The following is a 15,386-nucleotide window of genomic DNA, read 5'->3' as shown; positions in this document are numbered from 1 at the left end:
GTTCATTGATCCAAATCAGTCTTGGGCGGAATAAGACTTTTAACCAAATTTTATTAATCAAAAATATACAACGGTTATTTTGAATACTATAGATAAACAAATCGTCTAATTTCATACTCAAATGACGCTCTTTTCCAATCCGCCGACATATACAGTCCGTTTATATTAACACATATTTTAACCAAATCGAGTATTAGAGCCCCCAAAATAATTTTCCTTGCTTAAAGTTATTTCTTCCTCTCGGCTCTGTAAAAATACTTGACAACTAGGATCTGTATTCTTATATTTCTATTACTCATAACGTCGTTAGTATAGATCAGTAAAAAGATTTTCTCTGTGCTATTTTAATTTGAAAAAAATAAAAAAAACGAAAACATCTTGATCTCATTTCGCTTGTTCCAACAAACACACGACTTATAAATCGTATACCGCGGCTTCTGAACGCAGCAACGCGAGATATGCCTTAATTAAGGCTACTATTTTTAGCAGCTACTAAATGTAGAGCATATTATTTTTTGCAAAATAAATTTACGACCTTGTTTCGGGATTTTGCCGATTTTACAGTCAGGTTTTTAGGCGATGTTTTAATTCACTTCATTAACTGATGGCAGAAGTCCATGTTAGTAGCTAACAACTCTGAGCTTGATATAATAACAAAACAAAAATTGTTTCACTAAAAAAAATCGAAAAAGCCAGGCCCTAGACTCTCACACCACACGTTATGGCGGGAAAATAATGATGCATGCGACGTACATTCAACAGCCAATCATAAGACTGGAAGACCAGATCGTTTCAAAGTTCTGATTGGCTCCCTCTTCCTCTGTGACAATACATAACCTGGAAAAACCTGGCAGTAAAGTAAAAACCGCTTCTCTCCTCTATACTTTCAATAAGTGGTCGAGGTAGGGGGGGACGTTTGAAGCAACAACACGTCTGTGCTTTCTCCCCAATGACAATTCATTCAATCCAAGGGCCAGATGGAGATGGGTGCTTCTAAAACGCTTTTTAATGCTGGAAAATAGATTTAATTGCTATGAATTGCATACTCATACTAATAACAGGTTTTCCACCATGATCGCCCTTGCAGTTCACAATTGATGTATTCCAGTTTTAAATCAGACGCCTCTGAAGAAACCGTCAATGAGTGTGTCTTTGCTGATACCCTGCAGATACGAAGCCAAAAAAAAAAAAAAACAGACAATTTCTTAAGATTTGTCCGCAGTTGGGTAGATGAAACCAGCTAGTGATCGAAAGCGTGAAAGTTTCTAGTATTGTAACTGTGAATTTGGTTGTTTTGAAAGAAAATAATGGCGGCAAGGATGAGTTCTTTTAAGAGCATATGAAATGATCTACATGCAGTAGAACTTCGTTGATATGGTCACCAACGGGCCGTGAAAATCTAGCCATATTAACGGGGTAGCCGTATTCACGGGGCAGGGTCAATTTTCATGACTGGCCTATTTCAAGTGACGTCTTGATAGATACAGCGGGTAAAAGCTTACGCAACAACTCCTATTGATATTAAGGTAAGTGATGGTGTCTCGTTGCTTGGTTGAGGTTTACGGTGTTTCAGCAAGAAGGAAGAGGAAGCATTAAAACATGTGTTTGTGCTGTTTCCTATCACACTGAAACACCTTGACCTCAACTCAAACAGTCGCGTGGACCACCATTACCCTTAGAATCTTCGACATTAACTGTCGGGTATACTTACACGCTTTTGTGACCGTATGTTCTGCGGCATTTTGTAATAACTATGCTTCGTGAAATTATCGTGTGAAGAGACTTATTACAATTTGCGTCACCACGTTATTACAAATTGCGTAGACTAACGTTCATTACAAAATGCGTCGTTTGCATTTAATACAAAATACTGCAGGTAATTACAAAATGCTGCAACTTTTATTACAAAATGCGTGAGGTATTATAAAATGCGTAGTTATTACAAAATGCCGCAGAACAACCGTATTGACGAGGTAACCGTAAGGCGGGGATTCCACTGTAATTGCAACAAGGGCCGGGATGTAATTTAATTTCAATGCATTTCTCTTGCTCCGCTTGCAGTTTATACTATTTCACGAGAATCCAACATTCGACTTACGTTATAAGGAAAGCCAGATTAAATGACCAACCACAACAGACTCTCCTGCGAAAAAAGAAAAAACAATCAAAAGAAAAACGTTGAAATATCTTAGCAAAATACTTTCATAGCTCAATGATTTTTCTCCCGACAACTCTCCGTGCATAATCATTAGCAGAAATGGAAGTTGGTTCCATTCAGTGTGCAGCACTGAGGTTATAGCTGTTGTTGTTGTTGTGGCTGTTGTCGTAAAAGAATAAAAGCTTGTGTCCCGGTGTCCATGTGCCTTGCAACTCAGCGACAGAGCGTTTGACCGGCGTTAGAAGAAACCTAAAGGTCATAGGCTTGACTAGCGTTGTGAAGGCCCAGCACATTTTTTCCGTCTCTCCATGTAACTTTTCTGACCAAATCAGAACCAGTTGTGGTTTCACTTGGTTTTCCCGCGCTTGGCGCATGTTGCATGTTTGCTTCGCAATCTGATAGGTTCATTGAAAATTTGCGTTAGACGTGACAGGTCAGATGTGATCAGTTTAAAGTGAGAAAAGGTATACAGCTTTCTCTATAACACATTTTAGTTTAGTACCAAATAAAACACAACTTACTTTATCCTCGTTGCTTCTTGATCTTTGTAAACAGTTTTCACAATAAAAGTGTGCTGCCAAGAAAAAATATTGGTAATTTATTTTTTGTTGTTTTCTTTTGGATACAAGTTTTTCAGACCACATTTTTCCCAGTGTGAAGCACCAAAATAATTCACAAGAATAAGTTTCGACCCAGCTATAATGTCAAAGTAGGCAAGCTTTCATTTCTTAAACAAATGGTTAATCAGAGTTTCTAGGGTGAAACCCACCGACTAAGGGAACATTCAGTATGTTCCCTATGGACACTGGAGAAGCGCGGCCTCACGGAGGAACTTCTCATTCTCACTCATAAAAATCGTAACCATTCAATTAATAAATTCAATAATCTGGGAAATGATAGATGATTGATATATAAACAACCTCGCAAAGATTTAGCGCCAATACAGCGGCCGTAAAGTAACAGAAATATCAGTCATCGAGTTTTGCTATTGAAACGAAAAGTTATTACTCTTGAGCTCCGACGCATTGAACTATTACTTCTTCAAAACCTTGGAAATTCAAACGTTTTCTATTACAAAACGAAGAACCCTGTCAAGCTTAAACGTTGTTAAACGTCATGTTCTTATATCCAATGGAACTAAAAAACTCAGAAGGAAAGTTATTTTTTTTTGATTTTGGAATATGATTACGTCACAAGAAAACCGGAAATTGTTCCCGCTCACGCATGTTTTCCCGCGCTGAGGTCTCCATTTATTTGCTTTGAATTTTGATTGGTTCACTGGAATGTCTGTGTAATTTGTGATTGGCCACAGCTGTGATGGCGTATGGCCTTAACTGACAGCCCCGATTCATAATATATTTCTGAGTAGAGTTGAATAACAAATACTTATACAAGTTTACAGTGCGACTACTCGAACCGGGCCACGTGGAAAAGAATTATATAAAGAATCAGAACGTCACTTGAGAACAAAGGATAGCGATCTATTTCTTAAATAAACCAATAACATTGAAGAATACGAACAATAGATTTCAACAAAATTGAAAACCCAACAAAATGCGAGGTGCTGTGAACTTCTCAGGAAACTTTGCCATTTGTTGACTGGTGAGATTCGATCTTAAATTTTGTACGCTTTTTAACGGTTTCGTTTTCTTTTTGTCCGTTTAGTTGTTGCAAAATGAGTTTTCAAGCTAAATTTTTCGAGCGAGACTTACAATTATGATAATTCGCCGCCAAGGACTGAATATCTAAGAGTGTATATAACGCAGAAGAGTCGATAATGTTTTAATATGTTTTCACTTCAAACAGAGCGTTATTTGCCGTCGCCAGAAGCTACTAGTCCATTGTTCTCTGTTTATGTTTTGATTGGTTAGTTTTCTTCTAGGTCGTCCAGATCGAGTAGTCGCGCTATAAAAACAGATAAACTCTCCCTTGTTTATTAACATACATTAAGACTTGAGCGTGCCGGAACTTTGATAGTTCCCGGCATGTCTGGGTCAGCTACCACGTAGTTGTTCCAGTTCACTTGTACGGTCATGTTATCCAAATGTGCCTCAAAAAAGTTGTCATTCTTGATCAAAGTCGTACACTGTTGAGAGATGTAAAGGAAAAGATAACTTCATCACAGGCTTACAACGTTATTGTCGATATTACTTACAAAACGTGTGTGGTTGATTGTTGATGTAGGCTCGATTTCCGCTGCTCTCTCGAGCGCGGGCTCCTTTCCAGAACAGCGACTGGTAAATCGAGCCTATAGTTGATGACACCAAAGGCCAAATCAACATTACGAGTGTAAAAGGTCTAAAAGCGGTCCACTGCATTTCGGGAGTTTTCCCTCAAACTCTGTCCTCTGTGTGTTGGGTCATTAATTAGCCATTAGTTTCTTTCTTTCTTTTTTTTTTCTCTTTTTTTTTTTTTTTTGTTTTTTTTGGAAGTACGTCAGCATACTTTTTAGAGCTTGATACAATCAAAGATGGAAAAATCCTAATTTTGAGCATGACCAGGATGAAAAATTGCCAAAATTGCCGAAATTGCCGAACTTGACGAGCTCGCAACTCAGATGTTCACGAATGCAGGTTGAAAGATGTCGGTTGGTTTCTCCGATGTAACAGACATTACATCCTACACAAGGCAATTTGTAGACATCATGCAAACGGAGTCGTGACGTACAGGATCCTTCACATTGCATTCAGGATATACCAATACATCTGGTAATTTAATGGTTTCATTTAACGTTGAAAGCCTATTTACCAACACACCCAATGCATTGATCTAGCAGTTCGTTATACAAAGGAGAAAAATACTGATATAAGTAATACCGAACTGTAAAAGAAGATTAAGACCTCGACCTAACTAATGCATTTTCGTATAAAAACGCATACTTTTTGATGCGTTTTCGCCTATCATCCACGCTAAGACACCCGAAAACGCTGATGAAAACGGAGGCTTTCGGAAACGGTTTCGAAAGTAGAGCCTTTTGAAAACGCATCGTTTTGAAAACGCACCGTTTCTCGTGTGGACAGGAGAAAACGGAGGCTTTTGAAAACGATGCCAGAAAAAAGCGCCATATACTGTCATTTCCATCAGCGTTTTCGGACGTTTTGGCGTGGACGATAGGCGAAAACGCGTCAAGAATCATAAGTTTTCGAATAAAACGAATTAGAGTGGACAGGTGAAAACAAAACGAAAACGCATGAGACACTGCAAAAACCGACACTTTTAAAAACGCGTTAGTGTGATCGGCACCTAGGAGCGCAAGGTATTTTTATATTTCTGTGCTTTCTATCCTCTGTTTAGCTGGGTTTGGAGTTTAGGGCGGCCCGGTATGGACTTGACAAATAAACGCCGGCGAAGACAGGCTACTTTCGCCAATTTTCAGGAAGTGATCTTTCGGGTGTTACATGTAAGAGATACATGTAATTTTCACGAGCATCGAAAGTAAGATACGTTTCTAACCTTTAAATTAACATTGAAGTTAGGAATAATAATATTTTTTGTTGGGTTTTTGCGCAGCAAGCTCGTCGATTTTCCATCCTGGTCATACTCAAAATAAGGCCTTTTGCAGCTTTGATTGCGGGAGCTTTTGCGATACCTTTTTAGCTGAAAAAATATGACAGGAGATCATGTGTCATGTAACAATTGGTACCTCTTAGGGGAGAAAAACGTTTCAAGCCACGCCTGATAAAAATCAAATTTCCCTAACCAAATAAATACCGACAAAATGTCAGATCTAGTAGCGGCTTTTGGCCTCAACGTAGAGCCGTCCTTTCCACTTGTTCATTAAGACTGATAAGTTTTCGACAAATTTTCCTTGACATCACAGTGACTACGAATGTTTCTTCCAGCCTCCAACGGTATTAAATCAGCCGTATTAAATTGTTTCAATTTTCCCTGACGTTTCTTCAAAATGTCAATTTTTCCTGACTCAGAATAAAATTCCCTGACTTTTCCGTGACCTTGAGGAATTTTTTCCCCTGACTATTTGAATTGGTACATGTACCTCCTAGGGGTGAAAAACATTTCAAGCCACACCCACAAAACAGGTACCTCTTAGGAGTTCTGTTCAAAATTTCCGACTTTTTATATGGGACCTCCTCCCCCCGGGAGTTTACTAGGCAAGGGAAAACTATTTTCCAACCTGTAGTCTGAAATGTCAGTTTTCTCCCGCCCTCAGCCTAACCGGGCGAGAGATGCTGCACCAGGGAGTTAGACTGACATTTCAGGCTATTTCCAACCCAAAATGCAGTGGACCACTCTTCACTGAAATTTGACACTAACAAAGGAGGAGTTGCACTGTATCACAGTATGTAAAATACTTACATTTATAATGATGAAAGGATCAGTCTCATTTGCCTTTGGAATACTGATATTTTTAGGAGACGCACTGACTAATTTGATTGATATACTTCTGGGGAAGAAAATGACGGCGACAACTGTGCAGACTGTCAAACAAAGAAACACAGCCACTAAAAGATACAGCACCCTGAAAGGTAAACAAACAAGATATTTGTGACTTGTCTAGCTATTACACAAACCCAGCATCTACTAATCAACAGGATTTTAACTGGATTTTATCATTCATGCCAAGTTTGTTGTTGAGCATACAACAATTTTCCTGTGTTCTGATTGGCTTTATTTTCTATATTGCATGTTATAATTACTAGTTATGCAACACTTTTGAGCAGTATACCATGGAACATTTCATGAGTCACTTGTATTTTCTCTGTATACACACAAACCTTTAGGCATGTGTATACCAAGAAAGTACAAGCGGCAAGTGAGACATTCCATGTTATACCACTTAAAAGGATTGCATAACTATTTAATGCCAACCCAGAGAAGATATAGTCATGCAAACACAATCACATAGGTGCAGCACATGATGGGAAGGTTGGGTGTAACGACGTTTAGTGTCCGTGTATCACAACTTCCCTGTATTCTGATTTGCTGTATTTTCTATGGCATGGAATAAATAATGGATAATTATCAGCACACATTGTGTCTTATTATTGAGGCCAGTGACTTACGTTCTCCTTGGTCGAAGTCGACTGTCTCTTACAGGAATCAGTGCCACCAAGTCATGTTCTTGTTCTGAAAAAAAAATATTATCTTTTGCACATTTTAAATAGTTTTGCTTAGTGGTTATTCTGCGCAGTTTTTGCATGTATCAGAAATATGCATGACACAACGCCAAACAGACAGCAGGGAGGGTTAGCTTGCACCATACTGTTGTGAACTTAAAAGTGGAGCCTGCCATATGACAAAAGTTGTTCATTTTCTTCAAACTGTTCATCCAACACAGCAAAAATATTTCAATCTGCAAATTGAACACCTATACACTACAGTTGAACCTCTATTAAGAGGCCACCTATTAAGCGGCTACCCCACAATGAGCAGCCAGTTATCAAAGTCACAAAATTATTGTCAGTGAAATACTGTAAATAAAACCCCTATTAACCAGCCAACTCTAATTAAGCAGCTGTGGCCACCTTTTGGTCATCCCGATGGGTTTTTTTTTGTTGTCTTAACCCCTTTTAAATGGCCACCTAAAGTTTAATACACATAAATTACCTCTGTTTTGGAAAAGGTGATGGAAGATACATGTAAGAGTCCGAAATAGAAGGTGACGAGTGATTAAAACATTCAAACACAAGTTTATCATGGTAGTCTTTAAGTAACTCCATGTTCACTAAGAAAATAACCTCTATTAAGTGGCCAACCCCTATTAAGCGGCCACCTCCCATTTCCCCAAGGGTGGCCACTTAATAGGGTTCAAATGTAGTAATATGTCAAATGGTTCACTGCAACATCTACTGTAGCTTCCTTTGCAGCCATTATTTAGGTCATCACACAACACTTCTACCCACTAAAGACTACTTAAACATGAACTACTGTACTTTCTTTTACGCCTTTTAGCCAATGACAGCTTAGCCATGCCTTTAGAACTGGATGCACACCAGCTGGGGTTTCATTAATGTTTTCAACAGGAGGGCAACTGGTTTTCACAACTGCGCAAAAGTTTTTGAAGTGAAGTTCTTTATAAGAAAACTTTCCTCTAGATGGTCAAACCAGGCAGGCAAAATCAACCTCACAGTCAGTCAATTTGCCCGTTGCCTAGCCCTTAATGAAACCCCTTCATCAGACATCAAATAAAACACAGTTTTACCCAAAGAAAACACATCAGTTGGAAGACTAACATTGAAAAACAATACTATAAGTCAGTACTAACAGGCATCCAAGTTCAAGAACAGTGTAAGTGATCTTGCAACATTTAGGCAAACAGCATTTGTCACTTTTTTACCTATAGTTGTCAAAGTGGTTGCGGTCAAAAGAAAAGAAAAGGAATGCAGTTTGGACTTAACCAGCAGTTAGTGGGGAAAAGTGTTGTGTGACCCAAATAACAACTGTGAAGGAGACTAAATCTACTTGAAACATTAAACATTTTAACCTCTTTACAAAGGCCAGTGTAAGAACCTACAACAACAACACCAACTTTATTATTACTATGACTCACATATTTTACAATTTTTACAAAAATAGATATACAGATTAAGTTTAAAATGCTTGATAATAGCAACAGTGCAAACCTGCAGGTAGCCTGGGCTAATCTAGGCGGCCCACATCTATATTTACATTAAAAAAATAAATAAATAAATTTTTTGAAGTCTGGCAAGATAGGCAGAGATATAGTTGTTGATTACCAGAAAAATACATACATGTAAACTTAGATTTGGTCCTCTAATAGACAATATTTATTCAGAACTGTATAATGTATTTTCTGGTAATATAAATTTGCAATCTCAAAGTCACACTCCTTGGTTAAAATGTTTATCATAAGCTGTAACCCACATATTAAAACCTGCTTGATCTTGCTTGGCTAAACAGGTTCTTATATTTGTGGCTATCAAAATGGCAAATTTCTGCCAGCAGGTTCTTAAACCACTAGGTTCTTGAATGCGGGTTTTACTGTATTAAAATTCAGCCTAAAACAATAGACCTCAGCATGAAACTCCGGGGAATAAACCCCACAAACTCCGTAGTTATTCCCCAGAGCCTTGTGCTGAGGTCCATTGTTTTAGGCTGAATATTAGTATATCGAAATTTGTCTATTAACTGGCCATTGTAGAGAAATGGTCATACAGGAAGGTTTTGATAATATTTAATGTATATGGATCCAAGCATGGATGAGACAAAAAGAGAGGCAGTGATTGGACTTTTGAAATACACATTGTCACAGAATTTAAGCAAAATTTCACAGGTTTCACCGTTTCATATGTTTTTATTCTGCTTTTCTCTTGCAAGGGTAAGAAAATCTCAGGCTCATGGAGAAAATATTAGTCGTACCATTTCACAAGCTCTCAAATTTACAATTCAGCCATGCACCTTAAGAGTCATGTTTGGCAGTTGTGTGTAGGTAGCCATGACTGGAGGCTCAACTGTAGATAATTTTGAAGAAAATCAGACAAGTGGTCAGGAGTTGGACCCTGTTAACTTTCATTTTTCTTTCTTTCTTTTTAGGATTTGGGATTTTCACGTTTTTCATGCAGCTCAGCTTGCATGTAGCTCTTCTGCTCTCCAGGTTTCAAGTTCCAACAGGAATTGGCAGGTTTGCAATATTTTGATGAGTGTCAGTGTACCTTGAAATCGATACTTGCAGTACATGAGCTTAAGCAAATTAGCTATCAGAACAAGACAAGCTACAAGGTAATCGAAAAATAACATCTACAAGCTGTCAATATAATAGTCACCGGAGAAAAATATGATCTTTATAATGAGAAAGAAATTAATTTAAATGTTGTAACTTCATTAAAATTGTCATGGTTTCTACATTGTTACACAAACAAGAATAGCTAGTACTGGCTCACTTGAAGATATCACACGCTGATCGTAATTAATCAAAGTCAGCATAAAATGAGCTCTACCTTTCGTGAGCCTGCCCGTGCCTCCACATGTTGGACAAGTCTGTGTTAAGCTCTGGTCACTGTTCACAGGATTCACTCTATCACCGAATTCTTCATAACTGTACACAGGACTGGAGGGTCGCTCTGTCGCGACATCGTTGTCTGTTGTGGAGAAATTCCCATCACTGGTCGGGTCGGAAAGGATGTTGTTCCCTATGGCTGTCATTTCGTTTTTCCGTGTGTATTTTCGGAACCACCGCGACATCATATCGGCGATATCGGTCTCATTTAACATATGTGGACAGCGGCTGTCCTTCAAAACAGTCCATGCTTCAAATAACGCTTGAGCTTACCCAGGATGCTTTGAGAATCCATACCAAAGATGGCGCTAGCTGTTGGACTTTCAAGATCTAGGGCAAAGGTTTGTGTTGCAAGATTTTCATTTTAACACATTTAATAAGCATGACAAATATTGTTGTGTTGCCCCGATTCCTTTCCTACCTCAATTTTCTCGCAACAACTTGGCAAGATTGTCAAGTTATATAATTATTATTAAAGCTAACACTGGTTCAGAGATTTCAATTTCCTCCAGGACGTAGGATCACCTTCTGCGGTTCAATTTGAGTTATTTTTTCTTCGATACACTCTGATAATTTTTTTTTGTGTGTTTTCTATTAATCTTATCTAAATATCATGGTTTAATGGTTAATTCCACCACTGTGTCACATTCTAGATGAAGTTGCCCGGCTGGGTTTGGGAACAGACTGCAGTTATTGCATTTGCTCTTGAGAAACTATTTTTGCAGCACCCCTCTCCGCCTTTGTCCCCCAGTTGTTCAAAGGCTAGAAAATGCTGCCCAACGCATAAATCACTATCCAGCAGTTAGTGTAGTTTAGTTTGCCAACACTTATCCACTGGATAGTGGTTTGTTAGGTGGATATCATTTATTATAATCCATCAAATATTTTCACTTCCGTGTGATCGGTCTAAGCGCATCACGTGACTGAATATCCCCCAGCTAAAACTGGGGAATATCCAAGTGATATTCCCCAATTGTCAAAACCCTGCATGTTGTGAAAAACATTTGGAGAATAATAAACACAATACCCTTCATTTGGTGCAAAAATATGCTCTCCTATTCATCCTTGGACATTATCTGTTTCTCGAAGCTCACAGTTTTCCTTGAGCTACGCTCTCGGAAAACTGCTCATTTCTCGTAACAGATAATGTCCACAGACAAGTATCTGAGCATGTTTTCACACCAAATGGAGGATATTGTTTATTTAGTGTAAATGGGTAATACGAATAGTTAAGGCAAGTAGACAACAATGTTGCCTAGTAACCAGTGTCAGACAGAGGGGACAGCAGTACTCCTGCCGTGAGCTGCTTCATGCTAGTGGGTCACTTTAGTCCAAAATCAAATTTTAGCTTTTTCTTTATAAATTTATAGCTGTAAATACCACTTCCACCTGCATTAATTTCTCTCTCAGTACACATTCAAAAGTTTACTGTATCCTTCAAGTCCAAATTTGAAAATTATATGTGCTGTTCTTTTTTTCAGGTCTTCCAGCCATTTATGTGCTGTGTAAAAAATACTTGTAATCTGTTAGCAGCATCACAGGTGAGATTTACAATGACTATAGAAGAAAAAGACATTTACATAACGTTTATTTGACTTGGATAACCCTCACATGGAATAGAATGATTTATCACCTTACTGATAGGGCGGTTCATTAAAATCAGCCAATCAGAATGTGATACTGTCAGTCCTATCTCCTCTAAGTGCTAAACTGGATGAAGTTTCTTGAACTATTTTTCAATCAACGAATTGTGAAATAAGTTTGTTATTAGCACAGCTTGTTCAAAACAGTACTGAGAAACATCAGCCTGTGGTCTTTCTGTATAGATTTGGGCCTGATACGGCAAACTGCTGCTAATAATACCCCTCCCCTGGTTATAGGCCTCCTCCTCCCCAGTTAAAGCTCTATCTACCTGTAAACCAAAAATTACATCTGGTTATAAGCCTCCCCCGCCTCTCCGGACATAACCCCCCTTTAGCTTTCCTTGTTTTGAATTAGTTTTATTACGATGTTTTAAAGCTCAATTACCAGTAAATGAAAAACCTATTTTGATCAACATTCTATAGCTCTGATTTTTTATTCCACTTATAAGCCCCCTTGGATATAAGCCCCTCCATTTATAAGTCTATCTAAAAGCCCTTACGAAGTTGTAAAAACTCAGTAGGCTTATAAGCAGCAGTTAATGGTATTCTATCAGTGTAGCCCTGAAGTTTATTTATTTGGGGGGTACAGGGGGTCAGAACCCCCTGTCCCCCCCCCCCCACTCATGTATGGTTAATAATAATTTTTATTAGTGCCCTACACAGCCCATTAAATGATGATCCAGTAAACAGTTTCAAAGGATACTTATAGCAATATAACACTGTATTGATAGTATTATTATAGATGAAGATGTAATCATAAACTCAGGGAGTACAATTTTACTTGAACTTTCTAGTATAATATATAACCAATTTACAATAATGACATTTCATTAATCTATTTCAATTGATAATCAAACTTTTATAACCAAATATCTTATAATCCAGAGCCTTTTAATTTGCATTTTAAGGTTCCAAATGTCTTTCTGTGTTGTCATCGTCGCACACGGACACCTCTTCCACTGCGCTACCAGTACATGGACCGGTATCAATATGGACTTTATGCCAAGCAACCTGCCCTGATAAAAGATGCAGCCCTGGAGTCTGCGCGCCTGGCCATCATCAGGGCAACCAAGACAAAGGACTTGTTCATGGTTACAGCAGACATACCAGTGACAAGGAAAGCTGTGGGGAGTAGAATGGGAAAAGGAAAAGGAAAACTGGATCATTATTTAGCTAATGTCATGGCTGGAAAGGTTATATTTGAGTTTAATTGTGACAATGAAACTCAAGCTATGGAAGGTATGAAGCAAGCAACATACAAACTTCCAGTCTGTACACAAGTTAGAATTAAACCCTCAGGAAAGAAGGAGATATGGATGGACTTCTGAAGCATGCAAATAAGTCGCAAGAAATGACACTTTTCCCTTATACAGCCTTTGTGCATGCTGTCTGCTTGTTGGAAAGGAGGGCTAGGCAGAGGTGGTGGAGTGTTTTGAAACATGAGGGGGCTCATTGTTAAGCCAAGCGTTCACCTCTACTCGTATTCTCTAAAATGTCTTTTGCGTTGTTTGTTTGCAGAAACAAACTTCTTTGCAATGTCTACTGTGTTCAATATGTCCGTAATAGACTTATGACAATGCAGACAGGGGTAGTTGTTTAGACGATCCTTCTTCAGGATGCTTTTAAGGAACACAAGCTGGAGCTGTTCAAAAATTCCTACGAAATAATATTTTGCCAAGCGCAAGCATGATAAAATGATTTGTGAAAAGATCACGAAACAGAACGTTTTGTCGACATAATTTTAAGCTGTGCTAGCAATATTTGTGGCACTGAAAGATGGGGGCATTGAGCCCCCCAAATTTTCGTTTGGGGGGACAACAGTCCCCCTGCCCCCCTGCACTGCTGCCTATGGTAGGAAAGGAGGGGCAGTGTTGGAGTTGAATAAGATGCAAAAACCTTTCCCTCTCTCCCGATGGATCGACACTCGACCGTGGATGCCTTTACGACACATGATCTGTTTTCCCTTCGGTCTTGATGATCACAAAAGTATGTAGATGACATTTGTAGCAAAGATGTCGTAATTCTCATTGACTTACCCAAAACATAGGAAATTGCGGTTCAGTTTTGAACAGCTTTTGGCCATTAATTCTACTTTTTGGTTTCCTAGTCTTCCATTTGTGTTTTTCAACAGGTTGAAATGATAATTTAGCGGTTTTGCTTGATATCAAGACCAGTTAATTTGCATAGTAAAATCCCATCAAACCGTATGACGTAGTTCAGTGGCTGAAGCAGAAGTTTCCTTGCCGTCCATTAGCGAAAAGAAAGTTATGCTCGTAATTAGCGGGGTAAACTTCAAAATGCAAGGACAATTATTTCCACGTCATTGATAAAATATGAATAGTGCCAAGTATACTTTGTGTGGTTTTGCGGGGTTCTCACCGCAGCAAGTATGGAGAATATAACCGAAGGGGTACTTGCGTGCGGAGAACGAGGGGGACGGTTTTTATTTCTGTCTCGTCCTCTGTATTTTACTTGTTAATGACATTTTTTAACACTTGACCAGCGTGTGAGACTACGAAAATATATACTGAAGGATTTCATTAACTCCAGGTTATTGTCGTGATGTTCCGCTGAAGTCTTAAGACAAACTTTAAGAGTTCTCGTCGGAGTTGGTATAAAGAAGAATAGACATTTCAAACTGGCCGTGTACTTCTCTGATCCCCTTCCCTCCCCTCGCCTATCCATACCCTTAGTTGCTCCATCTCGATCGTGCACCAGGCTTGCGCCCCCTCAGAAAGGAAAGGACTGCTATGCACAAGTTTTTTAGGGGTAAATGCGGGGTTGAGTCAGATTTCGGCATCTGAATTTGAACATTTTAGATCAATTTCGTTCTCAGTGAAGTGTATTTCAAACATGATTTCAATAATCATTCACTAAGGCCCAGAGATTGAGTTTCCAAGCCCAAAATTGTTCAGAAGGCCGACTTTTTTTCGTTCTTATTTCGTCAACGTGAAGTCGCGGGTAAAACTGACCTGTAAAACTGAGTGTAGTAATTTTTCGCGCAACGCATGTAAAAAGTAAATAAACGACCGAAAACCTTGGCCTGCTCGCAGGTTACGGTCAAATCAAATCAAATCAAATCTCAACTTCAAGTGGAATTTCTCAAGAAGCACTAAAACGGCATCCAAATTTAGCTTGTATTGTTCCGGCATTCGGAAAAAGCAAAGCCAAGGTGTACAGCTATAGAAGATCGTTCAGGCATAGATCCTGTCACACAAAGCAAAGAATTGCCGACACTTATGCAAAAATCAACACAGTATGTCCGTTACTGGGCGAAATAAGCATAAATCAAACTGAGATAAGATCTGGACATGTGCTTTTTCCATCCTTAAACCCGAGCTGTTGGCGCTTATTAGCAGCTTTCTGATCAATGAACGGCTTTCAATTAGTCAAATGATCACCTTTTTAGCTGCTTGTACAAAGAAGATTGCTTACAACAGCTGTTAATGCGATTACTCTCCGATAGAGAAAAAAAGAATTAGTTTTCTCCCGGGATTTTCTGTGGTCAACGTTGATCGATCGATTCTGTGGAAGGCTGGTGTTAGACAGATCAACTAACTTCAATAACAAAAATCTGATCTCTACGTGGTTTTTACAGTTAGATCAT

At 38.7% G+C, this 15,386-nt stretch overlaps 2 protein-coding genes across 2 annotated transcripts; one reads left to right on the top strand and one right to left on the bottom strand.

The window, feature by feature from the left end:
* Positions 1-31: 31 nt before the first annotated feature.
* On the bottom strand, positions 32-10,439 carry LOC145488268 (transmembrane protein 106B-like). Its single transcript, XM_081467097.1, has 7 exons — positions 10,078-10,439; positions 7,183-7,246; positions 6,476-6,638; positions 4,104-4,244; positions 2,680-2,732; positions 2,099-2,143; positions 32-1,163 (listed from the first exon to the last, which is right to left on the bottom strand). Exons 1-7 carry the CDS (start codon positions 10,349-10,351, stop codon positions 1,052-1,054), a joined length of 852 nt encoding a protein of 283 aa, XP_081323223.1. The 5' UTR covers positions 10,352-10,439; the 3' UTR covers positions 32-1,051.
* Positions 10,360-14,323, top strand: LOC145488272 (large ribosomal subunit protein uL16-like). Its single transcript, XM_081467100.1, has 3 exons — positions 10,360-10,477; positions 11,618-11,677; positions 12,688-14,323. The coding sequence occupies exons 1-3, from the start codon at positions 10,439-10,441 to the stop codon at positions 13,105-13,107; spliced, it is 519 nt and encodes a 172-aa protein (XP_081323226.1). The 5' UTR covers positions 10,360-10,438; the 3' UTR covers positions 13,108-14,323.
* Positions 14,324-15,386: the final 1,063 nt, after the last annotated feature.

This window comes from Orbicella franksi, chromosome 5 (genome assembly GCF_964199315.1).
Source record: "Orbicella franksi chromosome 5, jaOrbFran1.1, whole genome shotgun sequence".
In the NCBI taxonomy this organism is placed as follows: domain Eukaryota; kingdom Metazoa; phylum Cnidaria; class Anthozoa; order Scleractinia; family Merulinidae; genus Orbicella; species Orbicella franksi.
This window is presented reverse-complemented; position numbering and strand designations above follow the sequence as displayed.

What these genes read in the sequence shown, in the direction of transcription:
- LOC145488268 (XM_081467097.1), bottom strand. Translation starts at nt 10,351, where the DNA reads ATGTTAAATGAGACCGATATCGCCGATATGATGTCGCGGTGGTTCCGA. An exon ending in CACGGGCAGGCTCACGAAAG is followed by an intron (nt 7,247 to 10,077) that starts GTAGAGCTCATT and finishes TTTTTTTTTCAG; the next exon opens with AACAAGAACATGACTTGGTG. An exon ending in CAAGAAGCAACGAGGATAAA is followed by an intron (nt 2,144 to 2,679) that starts GTAAGTTGTGTT and finishes CTTTTTTCGCAG; the next exon opens with GAGAGTCTGTTGTGGTTGGT.
- LOC145488272 (XM_081467100.1), top strand. Translation starts at nt 10,439, where the DNA reads ATGGCGCTAGCTGTTGGACTTTCAAGATCTAGGGCAAAG. An exon ending in TTTCAAGATCTAGGGCAAAG is followed by an intron (nt 10,478 to 11,617) that starts GTTTGTGTTGCA and finishes TCTTTTTTTCAG; the next exon opens with GTCTTCCAGCCATTTATGTG. An exon ending in ATCTGTTAGCAGCATCACAG is followed by an intron (nt 11,678 to 12,687) that starts GTGAGATTTACA and finishes TTGCATTTTAAG; the next exon opens with GTTCCAAATGTCTTTCTGTG.